The sequence below is a fragment of the Stegodyphus dumicola genome, chromosome 1 (assembly GCF_044657685.1).
Source record: "Stegodyphus dumicola isolate Sdum_Otavi_A_Nest chromosome 1, ASM4465768v1".
Lineage (NCBI taxonomy): Eukaryota > Metazoa > Arthropoda > Arachnida > Araneae > Eresidae > Stegodyphus > Stegodyphus dumicola.
The window spans coordinates 97,483,422-97,502,516 of NC_140768.1; the positions used below are offsets into that span (position 1 = coordinate 97,483,422).

A 19,095-nucleotide genomic window follows, 5' to 3' on the forward strand; every position below is an offset into this window, starting at 1 on the left:
TGGGCCCCCCCTACACATCGCTCTTGGGATCCAAAGCTGTAACTCGAGAAATAAACAATCTCGTTGTTAGGCGACGTGTGCACCATGTTATTTTCATTTTGGCGATAAATGCGATGTGGTGTTCACATCGCTCACGGTTTGAGACAAAAGCATCTCGACGTGCGTGGCACATCTTTTTAGCGCAAGTGGGTAAAATCCTAGTATACGATGCAGCCTTTGCGCGACTTTGAAAATTATCGCCAACACCAAAAATGATCCAAAGAACGTCTATATACGTACTATACACTATATACTAAGTGTGTATATAACATAGTATATATACTATACACATAGTGTATACTATGTTTAACTATATATTTTCTTTGAATGACCCGTTAACTACTCATCGTATATGTCCCATTTTTACTGCTCTTCATAAAGTCGCCAAATCCCGTGTGCACCGGATACTAGGATTAAACACGCAAGTGTTTAAAGAAATTTTAAACGATATTCATTTTACGAACTCTTGATAATGTGACCTTCGAACCTTGACACCGGTTTCGAGCTGAGGCATGCTTGCGGCCATGATGCATGGTGTTTGAGTGGGAAATAAAATGCTTATATCTTGGTAAATATTTGAATTAAGTGAGTGAAAGTGCATTTTTTCTGACTTGTTTTGTGTTCCAATCTGTGTTTTATAACTTTATTTTGAATTAGAAGTCGTATTTTTGAAGATTCACTTTGAATTTATGCGAGTGCTATCCGGATCATTAGCATATGATGAATAGATTTTTGCTTATTATTTCATAGATTTACTGCACAAATGACTTCTGATTTATGCTTTAGACTCTTTATTACTTACTTTAAGTCCATGGTTAAAAGCATAGTGATTGATTGAATATTTAATTTAATATTTGCACTTAAAACTGTTTGAGTGACGTTTGGCTTAATGTGGCCGCTATTTGTTTACCTTTGAAGGCTTTGTGCTATGCAGTTCCTACTTAAGATTTTTAGCCAATTGATAAAAACTTGCTTTGAGTTTATGAATATTACCAGAAATAACTGATCGATCTTTTGGTGCATTATTGAGTGTGCTTTTTGGCCCGTTGGTTGATTTATTTATTTTTGCGTAGAACATTTATATTTTAATGTTTTTTCTGCTGTTTTGTGAATTTCAAAAGATTGCAAACTTGAATTTTGTGTGATACAGACCATTTTTGTGATTTTTATTGTTTTTAAATATATTTACTTTGTATTTTAGATTTGTAAATATGTTTTAACTCTGAATATTTTATATACAGCCCTGTCACAGTATTGTAATCTTGATATTTATTTATTTTATTATAATGAGTCGACTGAAAGATGATGTTGAGAAAGAATTTACAGGTGTTGATAGTGAAATATTAGATGGTTCTGATATAACGAAAGAAAAGATGGATTGTGATAATGAAAAATCAAATGATGATGAGAAATTGGGAAGCGTCCTTTCTGCTGTTAGGGCCCTCTATGACTTTGTTGATAAATTAAAAGTTAGAAGGGTCTCACGTGAGATTACTGAAGGATTGGCAGGGGAATCGACAAAGTTGTTGAATTACTTGTTGCACAGAATTTAAGAAGTATTGAAGATAATCTTATAAATTCGAAAACAAATGTTTTATTGGACATTAAGCAGGGCACTGATGAGATTAAAAGTACTCTTCGGAAAAATCGACACAAACAAGAGAATAAAAAGAATAGATTTATGGATAATAAGAATTGGAAAGAAAATGAATTAGTTGTTAGACCAGCGATGCCTGGAATTGATGTCTATGATGAATTAATTGTGAATGTAAAACCTGATGATATGGATGCACAGATGAGTTCTTTTGTTAAAAGAAACGGTGATTTAGTTATGAGATTTAAAGAGAGTAAACAAGTTGATATGGTTCAAAATGTTATTGATTCTAAAGAAAATTTAAAAGATAAGTTGTATACACAGAAAAAAAGATTTGTACAGCCAAAACTTATTGTATATAATGTGTGCAACTATGTAGAAGATGATGAAATTGCTGATAAAATGAGGAGTGAGTGTAGTTGTTCCGGCAACTGTGTGAGTCCATTATTTAGGATAAAATAAAAAGAATCAAGTGAAGTTACTCATAGTTTTTCGTGTAGATCCCCAGTGTCAATCCTCAATTTTAGAGGATAACAGAGTTCGTGTTGGATGGAAGGCCTATGTAGCAAAACTTTATCCTAGGCCAGAGATGTTTACGTTGCTTCAAATTTGGACACACCACTAAACATCGTAAAAATGATGTTACTTGTATCAAGTGTTCAGAATGTAGTTAGAAATTGTATTAAAGAAAAAGAAATATGTGCTAACTGTAAGGATTCGAATTTGAAATATGGTACTCGTTTTTATGTGAATCAACATGTTTTGGCAAAGGACTGTACTGGAATAGTATTGTTTTGGATTTTAATTATAACTGCGATTGGGCTGTTTTTTCTGTGCTTGTCATTATTTTAACTGCTTTATCTGTTTTTATGGCATGTAATTTTATATTTGTAATTGTTTTATTTTTTATTATTCCCTTGGATATGAAAATATTAAATATTAATCTGAATCATTGTGCAGTGGCAGCTTGCCAGTTGGCCGCTGTTGAAAATATTTTAGATAAAAATTTTAATTTGATTACAGTGCAAGAGCATTATTTTATCAATGATAAGATGCCATATTTAAATAAAGGGTGGAGAGCGGTATATGATGAGAAAGGCAGATCAGCCATTATTGTCATAAATGATGAAAGTGAATTTATTGTCGATTGTAAAATGAATGAAATTATAGCCTTTTCTTTAAGGATGGATCAATTTGTTTTAGGAATTGTGTCCGTTTATTTCTCCCCTGCAGAAAATTTACATTTACATTTAACAAGGTTGGAACAAGGTTTTGGAAATGTATAAGTATTTTATTATTATTGGTGATTTTAATTCCCAAAATTTTAACTGGGGGGCAAGAATAGTTGATAATCGGGGATCTTTAACTACGGATTTTATAATACAGAATGATATGATTTTATTTAATCAAATGGACTCTTTACCAACTTTTGTATCTGCTGTCAGGGAGGATTGGACAGATTTAGTCCTAGGTTCTTCCTCATTATCGACATTTAATACCGAACTGAAGATTTATGAAGAGGAAAGTTTAAGCGATCACCGATATGTCTCCTTTGAAATCTGTGATGTCCAGCCAATATTTTATAAAAATATTGTGTTCACAAAGAATATTTATAGACTGAATAAATTTTGCAGAAAACTAAGACCAAATATAGATTGGATAAGAAAAAGATTGGATGGAATTTATGATCCTGTTATCCTTGATGAATTTGTTGAGGAATTTGAAAACTTAATAGTAAAGAATGCTAAGAAACATCTAATTTTATGTAAAAAGAAAGTAGAGATGACATATTGGTGGAACGCTGATTTACAGAGATGTAGACGAAGAATAAGGGCTTTAAGAAAACATCAAGTTAGACAAATTGATGAAGACACTCGAAGAGAAAGAAAAATATTATATAAAAAGGAAATGGCTCTCTATCGAAAAAAGATTAAAAAGACAAAATATGAATTTAAGATGAAGCATTTTTTGGATAATAAAGACTACTATGATTGCTACTTTCAATTGGCAACACGTAAATCTAGACCTTCCCAAATGATTATAAGGAAAGATCAGCAGAGTACTGATGAATTTTCTGATGTTATTAGAGATTATTTTATGGAAAACTTTGATTGTGGAAATCCTGAGGATGGTATTGTTAAAGATGAACTTTTAACATCTCCAAACTGTGGTGCTGATGATGTTTTATTTTCTATAGATGAGATTCGTTATGTTGTGGGAAAATTGAGAAATAAAAGTGCTCCTGGAATTGATTGTATACATGCTATTATGGTTAAATGTTTATTTAAAAATTTTGAGAAATTTCTCGTTCTACTTTATAATAAATGTTTTAGTTTGTCGATTTTTCCGGGAGTGTGGAAGATCTCAAGAGTAATATTCATTCCAAAGGGTGACCAGACAGTTAGACCTATTTGTTTATTGAGATTCTTTGGAAAAGTTTTGGACAAATTGCTTACTAATAGGTTATATCAATTTTTCTTGGAGAATCATTTTATTTCAAATAGACAGTTCGGTTTTGTTTTGGGAAGGTCAACAAATGATGCACTTTATGATTTAACAAACACTATAGTTTAAAAGAAGAAAGATTTTCATGCGACAATTGTTTCTTTCGACGTTTCAAAGGCTTTTGATTCTGTTATATGGAATTCATTGCTCTCCACCCTTGACAGGGTTCGTAGCCACATTTTAGTTAAAAAAATAAGCACCTATAAGCCCTTTTCAAGCACATTTTAAGGAAAAAATAAACACCTGTCTAATTACATTACACACAACTGCATAACCTTAAAAGAAAAATAAGACTTGTAATTTAAAATATGAGCAATGCAATATTTATTAAGAGAATGAGCATTACCTCAACCATGGAAAACAATTAACTTTTTTTTTTTTTAAAATTTTAAATGACAATTCAATTTACAGAATTAGTTTACAATGAGAGAAAAAAAAAACTATGCAGAACTAAACTATATTACAAGATTTAATGATGAAATTTCATTTCAAAATATAGAAAATAAATAATAATAAGACATATTAATTGTATTCGTTTGACACCTAATAATAAATACAATTTATTTTTCCACTTATATTAATATTTAAATAATTTAACTTAAATCAAAATTCTGAACATTTTCTAAATTTTCATTGCATAACAGTTTTCCTTAACATATATTCCAAGCAAAGTAATTTAAGTAAAAAAGAGGCACATTTCTGAAATCAGAAGACTGGAAATTGCTTCATGCAGTCATCCTTTAACAGTAAAAGCTTAACTAACCCGCATATTCAGAAATTGCCTAATATTCCGGATAGTAACTGGAAAAAGAGGAGTGGGGAGATTGTAAGCGTTCTTTAGATTTCTCGGCTAAATAAATGATTTTGACATTTTGATATGTGCATCATATAAAAATAGACCAACGGATCTGAGAAATATTCTGCTTAGAAAGCACAGTAAAACTCTTTTAAGTGTTCATAAACAAATCTCAGAATGAACATCAAAATTAATTATCGCTGCAAAATACCGCAAACGTTATTGCGCAATATGTGCAGCGTAATTCTTCCACATGTGATATCACGCAATCGGAATCAACAACTGCAGGTATTCGGAGAATAAAGAACTAAATAAAGGAAAAAAAAGAGACTTATTAATCTGGGGTGTTTCTGATTCTAATTTTCAACAGACTGCGTTAAATTTCTGGAATAGAATAAATCTTCGCTTAGGTTGGGTAGACCGCAAAAACGTTCAGTCCTATTCAATCCAGATTGGACAGTGACAAGAAAAAAAAAAAAAAAAAAAAAAGTCCGCTGCTTCAATATTAGAGATTTTGCGGAGAAAGGTGAGAACCTCCCAACCTCTGTACTGTATAATGTATTGGGAAAAAAATTATTTTGACTATTTGATTACTTTTCTTTTATTTAAGCCATTCCGAATATTATTCCTTAGAAAGCTAATCTGTGTACAAACACACCCATTTTTGGAAGTTTATCTATACTTCAGCAGTTACTGCAACTATATTATTATAAATATTCATGCATATGCTCATAATATAAGCATAACGATCATAATAAACACGAATGTGAACTGATCACGCGGAACCAGAATGCAAATTATTAAAATCTTGATAGAAATTCAAACGTGTGTAGTATTTGGGTGGGAGGAAAAGAATACCGAATGTACCGGAATTTTATACCATTTTCTACCAATTCTTTGACCAATAGCAAGGTTCTTTAGACCAATAGAACGACGTGCACCTGTCTGTACTCTCGCGCATAGCATAAGTTACGTTAATGCAGAGAAAGGGGGGAAAGCAATTTCCGGGAGTATGATTCACCATTTGACGTTGCATATAAGGAAGAAAAGTTGTTTGTTTAGTTTCGGCTTTGGTACGGGGAAAATGCGCGTTCATTAAAAAAAGGATTAAAAAAAAGCACTAAAAGCCAAAAATAAGCACTAAAAACATAAGGGTTTAAAGAAAAAGTAAGCACCTATAAGGGCCTTTATATTTTATTTTCAAATATAAGGACTTATAAGCACTTGTAAGGACCGCTACGAACCCTGCTTGAGGACTTTAAAATACCTAAAAATATTTTTGCAATTTTGTGCAATTTTATTTTTTGCAATTTTGTGCAAATATTATTTTAATAACAGAAAGGTTGTATTTTCTCATGATGCTGATTAAAAAATTTTTAAAAATGTGTATAAAGGATGCCCTCAGGGCTCGCCTAGTGCTCCGCTGCTCTGGAGCGCCGTTATTTTTAAGTTATTAAATGTTTCTCTTCCTGAATACGTAAATGTGATCAGCTATGCAGATGATATTTTATATTTTATATATAATATATGATGTATCTTTAGAAAAATTAGAACAGCATTTTCAACTGGTGAGTGATATTCTAAAGAACTGGGCCGAGGATGAGAAGTTGATTTTTAATTTGCGAAAGACTTCATATATGTTTTTCCCTAAGGCCGGCAAAAATACTAGACCACCCAGACTAAGATTTTATGGTACCCTGTTGAAAAGAGTAGATCACATGAAATATTTAGGTGTAATTATAGATAATAAATTGAATTTCGAACTTCATTTTAAAGAAATTCAGAAGAAACCTGATGCAATTTTATTATTTTATAAAAGATATTTTCCAAAACAAATATTGATTACTAAAAGAAATACACTCAGAATGATTTATAATGCTGTTATCATACCTATAATAATGTATGGAATAGGTAGTTGGGGCTCTAGGGCGGTGGAACTCCAAAGAATAAGGAATAAGTTATTAACAATTCAGCGGCCCTGGCTTCTGTCACTGACTAGGTGTTTCAAAACTACTCCATCCAAAATTCTCTGCATCTTGGCCGGCACACCGCCTCTTTCTATATTTTATAGGTATTATTACGATAAATTTTTATTACCTACTAATAAGATTGATTTTGTTCATTATGAGGAATTTTTTTGCTTGTTGTACTGCTTTTTATAACTTGGATCCTTATTGTATACACCCTGCTAAAAGAGTTATTATTGATTATGAATTTCATTTTGTTGAATTTGGTGAAATTGACATTTTTACAGATGGTTCTGGAATTCGATGGTAAGATAGGTTTTTCTTATGTTGTATATTACTATGGCACTGAAATTTACAATGATAAAATTACATTGGAAAATTTTAATTCAGTGTTCCAGGCAGAATTGACAGCTATTTTTTTATGCTTTGAGATGGATAAAGGATAACTTACTTATACATTATAAAATATCAATTTATAGTGATTGTCTGTCTGGTCTAGAGGCCTTAAAAAATTACGAATGTAAAAACTCATTAATTTTTGATATTAAATGTCTCTATGAAGAAATCACCAAAATTCATGTTGTGAAATTTAAATGGGTTAAGTCCCATGTTGGGATTTTGGGTAACGAAAGGGCCGATGTGTTGGCCAAGGAGGCTGTTTTGGGCGAATCCGGGGAGTGTTCCATTGTCCAACCATCCAGAAGAACTCTTGTAAATAAAATAAAACAATTTTATATTGATATGTGGAAAAAGGATTGGAATGAGTCTGATAGAAAAATTACAGTTATAATTTGATCCCTACATATAATAAATGTATTTCATGCTGCCTGGATTTTAATCAAATTATCACAGGACATGGACGCTTCCCGGAGTACCTAAAGAGATTCAGTCTACAAGAAAATGAGTTATGTTATAATTGTGGAGTTACGGGTTCAGTTAAACATTTTGTAAATGAATGTGATTTAACTTATGGTATAAGAAAAAAGTTTGGACATATTAATACATTTACTGGAAAAAACACTGAATTTGAATTTGCTAGGGAATTAATGAATTTTATTAATAATAATCGTGTTAATGTCGGAATTTTGATTTAACATGTGTTTAGTGTTTTTATGATAGAGCATGGTCTGTGTCTTGTGTTTCGTCCTTTTGTTTAGTTAGTTACTAACCATTGATTCTATTTATTTTAATTGTTATTATTTCTTCTCACTTTCCTTTTTAGCTTGGCGCCCCCCTGGAAAAGTCATAAAATCAAATCGATTAGGTGGATGGGGGGCTGCGCCTCTTTCGGTACCGGTTTTGAGCTTTGGTGACAGATATATCACGCATGCACAGATGTTTCCCTCTATGATGGAACGGAGCCATATCTGTTGCAGAGAGGTTTTCCTTCTTTACAATACATATGCTTTGATTCTAACCTCCATGGTACCGTATACTAGGATTAAACCCATTTTGTTTTATACGATAACAGGTACTTTCTTTAGTTCATGCACTGCACATGCGATTCTCGAGAATACTGGAAACCAAAAGTTGTGGGAAACTTGCTTTACCTTTCTAAAAGACAATCAAATTGGAGCTGCGAAAGTTGGCTCTATGCCAGCTGCCCGAATGACACTCACGTGATACACAATTCGCCAAAAAAGTTATCTCTTTCGACGTCGGTGCAAAAATTTCTTTTTTTGGCGGGATCGTTGTATGAACTTCCCTGACTTTTCCAGATTTTGATAAAAATACTTAAATTCTCAGAATTTTCCCTGAATTGTTTGGTCAATTTTCGAATTCCCTGACATTTTCCAGTTCTCCCGGTTTTCCAGGTAGCGTGGCAACCCTGGCCTGCTTTAGCTAATAAAAGTTTTTCTAATGTGTCATCACTAATATTAGATCTAAATTTAGTCCTCGTTTTCGCAACAACACTGAAAATCCTTTCACACTCTGCATTACTATGGGGAACTGTCAAGATGGCCAACATAATTCTAGACAGTTCACTATATTTTAAAATTCCATCAGCATCTTTCAGTTTCCCAATTAAACTTCACTGGGTGTTAATCCTAGCTGATTTTATAACTTTATCCAAGTTTTCTAATTGTAAACTGCTGTTATGCAGCTGTTGGAACTGTTTCAATTTTTCCTTCCTTTTAGTCCTTTCAAGTTAATAATAAATATCAACAATGTGTTCATCCACATTTATTGGTAAAGAAGCTGCCCCTTTTTCAGCTGCTAAATTTAAGAGGTGACAAGTACACCTCATAATATGCAAATTTGAATTTTCCTAAGATGCCTGCAACACCAGTCTTCCAAGCCTACCAATACTGGTGCATTATTGGCACCAAGTGCTAAGCAATTATCCAGAGGGACTACATTTTCTTTTAAAGTTTTAATAATTAGCTGTGCTATTAGTCTGTCAAATGTCTTTCTAAAGTGGAGAGAGAAAGTAAACTGCACTCAATTTCTGAAGATTCTAGATTAAAAAAAGAAACAACAATCGGATACGGTTTTGAATCGGTATTATTGCTTCCATCCATAGAGAGGCAAAACGGAGCTGTTTTAATGCAATCAATAACTGAAGATTTATTTTTCAAATCCTTTTCTTTAACAATTGCACCTGTTTTGGTTTTTGCATTTGAGTATTTCTTAGTGATTTCACTATCGGGAAACATTTTTCTAAATAAAGCTGCACCGTGATCCGATGCATTCAGTGGCAGGTCGTGTTCCAGTAAAAAGGCAAAGAACAGACATTCTGCATTAATAACTTTTTGATCCTTTGTTCCCGAAGAAAAATTTAATTTTTCGTTTTTTTTTTTTTTTTCAAAACAACTCTTGTTGTCATTGTGTTTTTGTGTATGCACATATTTGAGAACATCCGCCCTTCTACCATGCGAAATCAAAAAATTGCAACGACAGGTGATACACATTGAAAATTTATTCCATTTCCTTGAGGAAATAATGGAAGGAAAATCAACTGTGTACGATTTTTGAAATGCACACGAGTATTTCACCTTTCTTGCAGACATAACAAAACATGATAATTTCTAAAACTATTTTCCGAAGGCACGTGTACTCACACACAGGACAAAATGACCGAAATAACTAAAGAACATTCAAATAACAGCTTGCTTTGTCCTCATTAGTTAATATATGCCAGATGACACGCAGTGGAGCACGATGTCCATTGGAGAACTGGAGAACGACGTTTCTGGATACATATATGCTCTCACTCACAAAGCAAAAGTTATCTAATTCGCAAGGTTTTCTTTTAGATATAATCTAGAGAAAATTCAATTGCTTTCAGACGTCCAAAATCACTTTTTTTGTTCTTTGTTTTGTTCATATAACAAAATATTAAGCCAAGTTCCATAAAAATCGTGAGAAATTTTAAGAATAAGAAAACGTCAGGTGAATTATATTGTAAATCGGGTTGGCGGGAGAGCGGTCGAAAATCGGGAAAATTGGCAACTCTGTATTACATATATATACACCGACGAGCCAAAACATTATGACCATCCCCACATTTTTCTATGAACTCATCTGGATGACATGAAGGCACATGATTAAGTGGGAATAGTATTTAACTGCTGCTGAAGAAGGTAAGGAATCATTCTTGAGCTTATTTCTGCGAGTCATGAGAAAGGCTGCTAATCTAGTGAATTTGATAGAGGGCAGATTGTAATAGCCCAAAGACTCGGAGTAAGTATCTCCAAAACTGCATGACTGGTAGGTTGTTAGTATTTATGCAAAGCAGATAAATGACGGTGAAATCGGCAGTAGACACCAAGGGTTGGATGTCCATATGTCATAAAAAAGGGGGGATGACTGCTTGGAACAGCAAAATATATATACATGTATATGAATATAGGGCTATTCTGCACCTCAGTTTTCAGTAACAGCTTATATAAATTTTTAAAAGTGGTATAAAAAAAGGCCATATATAATTTTAAAAACAAAAGGGCTTTGACTAAAATCATTTCATTAAAAACCAGTGTTCATGCAAAATATATTTAATTAGCTTACCTGATTCATATCAACTCGAAGAAGGTAAATGGCTTGTCCATGTGAAAAGTCTGGACCTTTTGCAACATCCTGTAGAATTGTTTTTAATAAAATACACATAAATTATTCAAATTCTTGCTTATTTAATAACAATACTTAAACAATGGAATAAAATCACAGTATATCACATAGATTTATCATTTTGGTACTAGTTGGTTTTAATGACAGCTAGGCAAATATGCCACCAGATTTAGGTGCCATATGCACCAAAGGAGCACTTTTAAATAATGGAATTTTAATAGAAATGTAAAAGAGGAGAAAGCAAACAATACTAAAACTGGGCGAAAAGGAAGGGGTTCAGATTTCAGTGATTGCCCAAAATAGGTCCTTTAAAGTTATCAGCAGGGATTATCGATAGAGATGGCTCAGAGGGAATACAAATGCTTTATAGGATATTAGATGAATACACATTTAGACTTTTGGCAGCTTTAGATATATTCTGTATATTTAAAAAGTAAAATAACATGTAACGTTATTTTATAAAAATATTTTGTTTTTAATGAGATATATCATGAATTAAATGCATTTTATTGAAATCAATCTGATTAAAAAAATTAAAATTAACAGTCTTATGAATATCATGTATTGCTTTTAAATAATTTAGAATGTTAATAACAGACAGACTAAATATGAAGAATAATATCTCACATTTTACAAGATTAATAGCCTTTTTTTGCCTAAAATATTGCTTTATTTCTAAAAACATGTAATCTTACTTTAAAAGCTATAATTTTATGATGTTTCTCTGCTGAGCATAATAAAAAAACTTACACTGTTAGAAATGTGAATTTAGAAGCAGGAAATCAGTTGCCAACTGTTTTTACATACTAAGCAGAATGTAATAGTCTAATACTGTTTCTAGTAATTAATAATACTGTTTCTAGTAGTATAGTCTAGTAAGCCTTCGGCACTTAATATTTTGGGTAAAATTCCTTTAGCAGTAACCATGTTTTTTATGTACAATCTGATTTTCAGAACATATGGCATGATTAATTACTCCATAATATGATGCTTTACTGTGCCTGTGCCATATGGCAATGCTTTCATACTACTATAATCAACAAGAAATGCTCCATATAGTAGTCACTGCCTTACATGCTGCCTTTCACCCATAAAATCCAAATATGGACAGTTCCTAATGAATGGCAGATCTGATATACAAGTTCTGGCTATTACTTTCCAGGACAGACGTAACTGTAGGAGAACGAAAAGTCGGAAGATGGCGCTAATAATTGCATATTGAAGAGCGTTTTCTTGCGCATGGGCAGTGCAATCGGTGCCATTCTGAAGTAAATGGTTCTTGTGGAAAGGCGCATTAAAACGTAGCTCTTAAATTCCTATTGTCGAAGTGAAAATGGAGCAAAGAATTAACATTAAATTTTGCTTCAAATTGGGCAAGACAGCTGCGGAAACCCATGAAATGTTAGAACAAGTTTACAGCGAGGAAGTATTATACCACTCAAGAACTTTTGAATGGTTTAAACGCTTTCAGGACGGGTGCGAAAGCATCGAAGATGATCCACACACAGGTCGGCCGTAGTCCGCACACACACCGGAAGCATTTGAAAAAGTTCGCAATATGGTGAAATGTGATCGTCGATTGACTGATCAAGTACTCGCCAATGAATTCAACATGGACAAAGAGACAGTTCGGCGAATTTTGACGCAAGATTTGTTCCAGATTCGTTCCTCACCATTTAAGGGTCGAACAAAAGCAATTGAGACTGGACACATGTGGCGAAGTTATCGACAACTCTGATGCTGACCCTGCATTCCTGGATAGGATAGTAATGGGAGATGAGTCTTGATATTATCAACATGACCCTGAAACCAAGCGTCAAAGGTCCGAATGGCAGTCTCCAAGTTCACCAAGGCAGAAAAAATTTCGATTTGAAAAGTCCAAAATCAAGGTCATGTTTATCACTTTCTTCGATTGCAATGGACTCATTCATCATGAATTTCTTCCTCCTATCAATGGACAGTTCTACAAAGAAGTTCTTGACTGACTTCAAAAATGAATTCATAGAGTGAGGCCTCAATTTCAACAAAATGGAAGTTGGCTGCTGCTACATGACAATGCCCGCCCACATATTGCGTTGCCTGTGAGGCGATTCTTAGACCAGCAAGGTGTCATTGAAATGCAGCATCCACTATACTCTCTACGCCTAGCACCCGCAGACTTTTTCTCCATTTTCACTTCGACAATAGGAATTTGTTTCCTAAGCTGAAAAATTCACTGAAGGTAACAAGATTTCAGGATGTCGAAGCCATCAAGAAAACTGTAACGTCACTATTAAAGAGAATTCCAAAAGAGGACTTTAAAACTTCTTTGCGAAATTTGTACAGCTGAGCACAGACGTGCATTACAGCTGATGGGGATTACTTTGAATTAAATAGCTATGTGTTTAACCTTTTTTTCTTCTGAGTTATTCCATGGGACCTGGAAATTAATAGCCGAATCTTGCATATTCCAGAAACAAGTAAAAAAAAAATGTAGCTACAATTTTTTAAAAAGGCCTATTCATTTCATTTCACCACATCTGAGAGATATCAAGGATCCTAAATTGTCATTTCATTTTAACTTTGTAAATCAATGTTACAATTTAATAACTTTCTTAAGATTTTCATTTCACTAGTGCACCCCTCACTGCTGCATGTGATACCTGAAATTTACGAGAAATGATTAAATATCAATAATTATGCAACATTCAGTCTCATTCAGTTACCATCATGTGTTCATTTTGATAGCAGATGCTAGCATGCAATCTATTATGAATACAATCCCTTTCCCGGATCATGGTTTATCTCAAGGGCCTACAATACTGTAAAATTTTCCAACATAAAAGCTACCTAAGCATGAATCTATGTTGCCATTTAGATGTCAACAATGAATAGAGACAGCTTTTAGTATGTCTGATAACATTTGGAAAATACTTTCTAATTCAATATTAGATGATAACCAATATTGAACCTATATTAATACTGAATAAACTACCACATTCTATTGATTATTGCTTTTTTATTATAGCTAAAGAAACATTCTTTAAAAGTCATTAAACTCGTAACGATAACTGAAGATTAACCCTCTGCAGCTTCAATCCAGCAAATTACCATTTTATTAAAAGGAAAGCAAAGAAAACGTGGGTAAATAAATATACCATTTATAACAAACTTTACAGCACAAACCATACCAAACACTGATTTTAACATTTGGATTCAGGCATAATTTTGTGACAGATTCTGATGAAGGAATCAAGATGAATTTTACAATATGGAAAATACTAAATGATGAAGAGTCTGCCATTAAATTCTTGCATCAAAAAGAAATTATCCACAATTAAAAATTTTATTCAATAACCACAAGATGAAATTATATTTTAACTTTAATGTAACATTGAATAGGCGATAAACTGGCATGAGAAGAAAGGACTGTGAAACCAAAACTGGTTTGACTGAATTATTAACTTCATGAAACTCTGAAATATTCACATGCAATTACATTTCAAGCAGCAATATGTCTGAAATATATCCTTAGGATTGTCATTACTTTTCTGGTCAAAACTGTAAGGTTCTACAGAATTTTCATTTGGCAAAAATGTCTAACTTTATGTTCCGAAAGGAACATAAACCCAACCCCCTCAAAAAAAAAAAAAAAAAAAAATTATGTCTTTAAATACAGTAGGGAGGGGAACATTACTTTAACACAATATTTATGAGTATGATGCTTCCACTACCTGAAGTAAGCTAATGTAATGACTGCAATTATGCTATATGATTAGTAATACAATTGATACATTCAGAATTGTGTTTCCATATATGTGGGAATACTTGGTGGTATTGTTGTTGCAAAATGCACCCAAAGTAGACTAATCGGCTTTTCTTTTCAAGGCTGTGTCAAGACTTCATACCTGTAGATGTTTAGATTTTAATTTTTTGCCTGTAATCTTATACAATCATCTTACTGTGTGACAATGAGCACCCTCGTATAGCCAAAAAATTAGAAGCAGATGTTAGCAATTTTAGATTTTACATCCTGGCCCTAGAATTCAGATATTTCACTATCAGATTTTTTGCCCCCATTTTCAGGCCTCAGGAAATATCCATGAAAGGATATCAGTTCTAGACAATGATGATAAGATATGATGCAGGTAACAGACTTCTATAAAGAGTACTTTTAACTTGGTTCAATGCTGGTAGCAATTTCCTCAAAAACAGAGTAAACCTGTCTGACAATACAGTCACTAACTAGAAACTTTTTGATTACATCTGATACATACATACATATAAGATTTTCAAACAGAAAACTCTCACCTTTTTATCAGCACAAATGATATCATAATGTCAGAACAACAAAGCCATATGCTAAAATTAGTATTATAAATAAAACATTTCTAACATTATTAACATTTATTCTAACAATTAGTCATACAATAATATTTTACCATCGTAAAAATTAATACCATCCCATTCTGACCAGGAGACTAGGGAATTTTACAAATGAACTTTATTTAACATTTATAGATAGAAACACTAAAAAGTTAAATAATCAGATTTTACAATATACTACAAATTTATTATTAGTTGCTGTATTAAAAGTTTGAATAAAATTTTAAAAGGAAAATCATTTACAAAATAAAAATAAATGATTAAGCAGCAATAATTTTTTTTTAAATGATGGCAATAAATCTGCACTAACAAAAAGTTGCATAAATCCTCAGGTCAAAGATGAATCAGTTGAGAACAAGTCTCAGAATAAACTTACATGGGCCAAAATAAAGCTTTCTTCAAATAATTTATAGATAAATTCTTTTGTATCTCTAGGTAACAACATAGCTAGCTCTTCTATCTGCTTTGGCTCAAGGGCTTTCTTAGCCAGTATAATCCTGGAAAAAACCATTAGAAACATAATACATGAAAACATTAGAACTATTTAAAAGTAACTAATCTAAGGAGTCATATTTATACTTATTTTATTCATCAAAATTCAATAACAACATAAAAGTAATAGCATGAAATTTTTTCAAAAATCAAAGTAGCAATTCAGCTGCATATTATAATAAGTTAAAACTATTAATTAAAAAACTGATTAATTTGCACTCAAAAGATATTAAACATACCTAAAAACTCTTGCGCATTTTGATCCAAATCTATCCTGAATAACACTAATAGCAATTGACTGAACCAAACGTGATAAAATCTTCCCAATATTTACAACATACATGCCCCCACTTCGATCATCAGCTTTAGATACAAAACTTTCAGCACCATCACATAGAGTAGAAAGATAAGAATCTAATTCCTGCAAGATTAAAGAAACCAACACAACATTTTACAAAGCATGTTCAAATAATTTAACTACTAAAATTTAAACCATTGTTCATTGTAATTGTTGTTGAACAGACATCATAAAGCACATTCATTTCCTCCTTATTATGTAACGTTAAAATTGCTTCCTTAATGGTGGTGATGAATGCTTCCATATGCTTAGGTGACAATGAAGCCAGGGTTCAATCCAAAAAAGTTTTGCAGTCTGTCTGGTGGGATCACAAAGGAGTTTTCTATTTCGCACTACTTCCTTATCAGACAACGAACTCTACAGTCATCAAGTAGTAGAACTGAAAGTGGTGATCAATTCAAAATGTCTAAAAATTGCAGATCTCTTGTTTCACTGGAGGTGTGGAGAATGCTCCAGGAGTTTCAGTGGGATACCTTGCACCTACCATATTTGCTGGACCTGGCACCATCTGACTACCACTTGTTCCAGTCCTTACAAAACTCACTGCATCAGAAAAAATTAAATTTTCTTAAAAGGGTGAAGGTCTGCCTTACAGAACTTCTTTGACAGCAAGTTGAAATCCTATTTTCAACAATCTCTCATAACTTTGGGAATAGTAGTATAATACGGTGGAATAAACACAGTAGAATAAATAAAACAGACTTTCAAAATTTGGAGAAATTTGTGTTTGTTATGACTTTAGTGCAGAACTTTTTGGACAAGCTAACAATTATAAGTTTAACAACTCTTACCCCAGAAGCACATTAGTTGGCTATTTTATAGATACACTGCTTACACAATTCATCAAGTTTTCTTGTAATTTCTAATCAGCCAGTTCAGAGGAATCATGAGTGCAAACATGAAAGCCAGATTTTTTATGCAACCTTAATTGAAAAATGAAATTACTTTGAAACACCATCAATATATAGATAGATATGCTGATAAGTCGAATTTTCTATCACACATAAATAAATATACTTGTATACAGAATCAATTTACGTAATGGGACTTGATACAAGGAATTTGCTGAAATGCAAATGCAAAACACCATCTGACATTTCTACAGATGTACATTTTTTACCATAACAATACATGATTCTAGAGCAATGGTTCTCAACCATTTTTGTCCCATGAATCCCTTTCTCCCTTCATTTAAATGATCATTCTCCCCGCTCTCTGAAATTTGAAATACATATTTATTTCAATTTAGCTATTAATGTGTTTTATAAATTAAACAAGAAAAAGAACAGATAAGTACCAAAAAGTGAATAAAAAGAGTTTTATATATATTTTTAAAGTAGTTTTTCATATTTATAAACTGAATACTTAACAGGTAAATAAAAGGTTGACTGCATCCCTCATACAGAAATTCCCTTGGTTGAGAACCTCTGTTCTAGAGCAAATTTTTACATGTTTTAAACTGCTCATAAAAAATGAAATTGTAAACATAAAAAAAAAGACAAAAAATGTTTGACATTTTTATCTATGTATATTTATTTAGCTCATATCTTAGCAGAAGATGACAAAGTATGATCTGGATATTTGTCTTTAAAATTTTCTTACGCACAAAATAGCACTAGCTACACTTCTACACCTTATTCATCAAAATACCTTTTCTAAAAATTCAGAGATGCCACCCTTACTAAAAAGCAAGCCAGTTTAGTTACGGAATAATATGGTTGGTTAGTTTGGCATCGTTTAATAGCACATAGTCCATATATGAATATTTTTAAGTAAAAAGCAGTTGAAATAAAGTATAAGCAAAAGATGCCTCCCTTTTCATTGCTGGATATGAAAGATTTTGAAACATCTTCTAATATCAATTTAAGTGGAGGAAGGGCTTAATCATTTTACTGAGAATTTATCTAATATAAATGAAACAAAATTCATACCTGTGACTTCATATTAATTGTTTTCGTCAGTCTTTGCAATATCTCATAATATGGTATAGCATTTGTAGTCAGTGTCAGAGCATTTGCTTTTGTGTCGGCTAACATCAGTATAGTCTTCACAATTTCTGCTTCTTTTTCACCAAAATAATTGCTGCATGCAGTTATTATAGCTTCATCCCTAAAAAAAAAAAAAAAAAAAAAAAAGGAATATATTTCTTATTTATAAACAATCAATACACATAAAATTAAATTTACAGCAAGAAAATACAAAGAAACTACTCAATACCAATACTATTACAATAATTTAATTACATAGCTCATATAAAATTAGGTAAAGTTGAAACATCTAAACTTTGCAAAAACATTATTAATGACGCTTATATATAACAAATGATCAGAATATTTCAAATCTTTATATACAAAATTTTGTAACCTTTCATTTCCCAAAAATTATATTTCAAACAGATTTTATTCATTAAACATAATTACAATTAGCTATTAAAATAATTCTCTAATAACAAAGTAACTTCAATCTAACTGCCATTACTAACCATTACTAAGACAAAAAACATACCTAAAATACTGATTAAATCGAACATAATTGATGCGCCAGTAAATTCCACTATCAGGAAATTCAATTTTTTGTTTTTTTGGCTCTGATTCTCCAGTGTTGTCAGTTTCTAACAGATGTAATTTAATCTGAATAAAGAAAAAAATAAAATAATCTGATAAAATAATACATCTTGGAATGCAGAATGATGTCGAACACTTCAACTTTTTTATCATAACTGCATAAAAATTAAATAAATGAAATCAAATACAGTCTGCCTCTGCAGTAGTAACTATATGTAATATTTAAGTAATATGCACAATTTAGCTAAACTTTAAATGCAGTTACTTTTAGCAATATACAAAAATTCATTATTAGTTATTTTTTTAATTAACCATTTATTAATTTTAATTTTCAGGAAAATACTTTT

At 32.0% G+C, this 19,095-nt stretch overlaps 1 protein-coding gene across 6 annotated transcripts in view; it reads right to left on the reverse strand.

Moving 5' to 3' along the window:
• Polr3C (RNA polymerase III subunit C) overlaps positions 1-19,095 on the reverse strand; it is a 175,306-nt gene that overhangs the window by 19,399 nt on the left and 136,812 nt on the right. For all 6 annotated transcript variants that reach the window (XM_085817901.1, XM_085817915.1, XM_085817903.1 and 3 more), the window contains 5 exons: positions 18,690-18,814; positions 18,116-18,293; positions 16,066-16,247; positions 15,711-15,831; positions 10,910-10,978 (listed from right to left, as the gene is read on the reverse strand). In XM_085817901.1, coding sequence (XP_085674027.1) covers positions 10,910-10,978; positions 15,711-15,831; positions 16,066-16,247; positions 18,116-18,293; positions 18,690-18,814 — 675 coding nt within the window. The remainder of the gene's footprint in view (positions 1-10,909; positions 10,979-15,710; positions 15,832-16,065; positions 16,248-18,115; positions 18,294-18,689; positions 18,815-19,095) is intronic.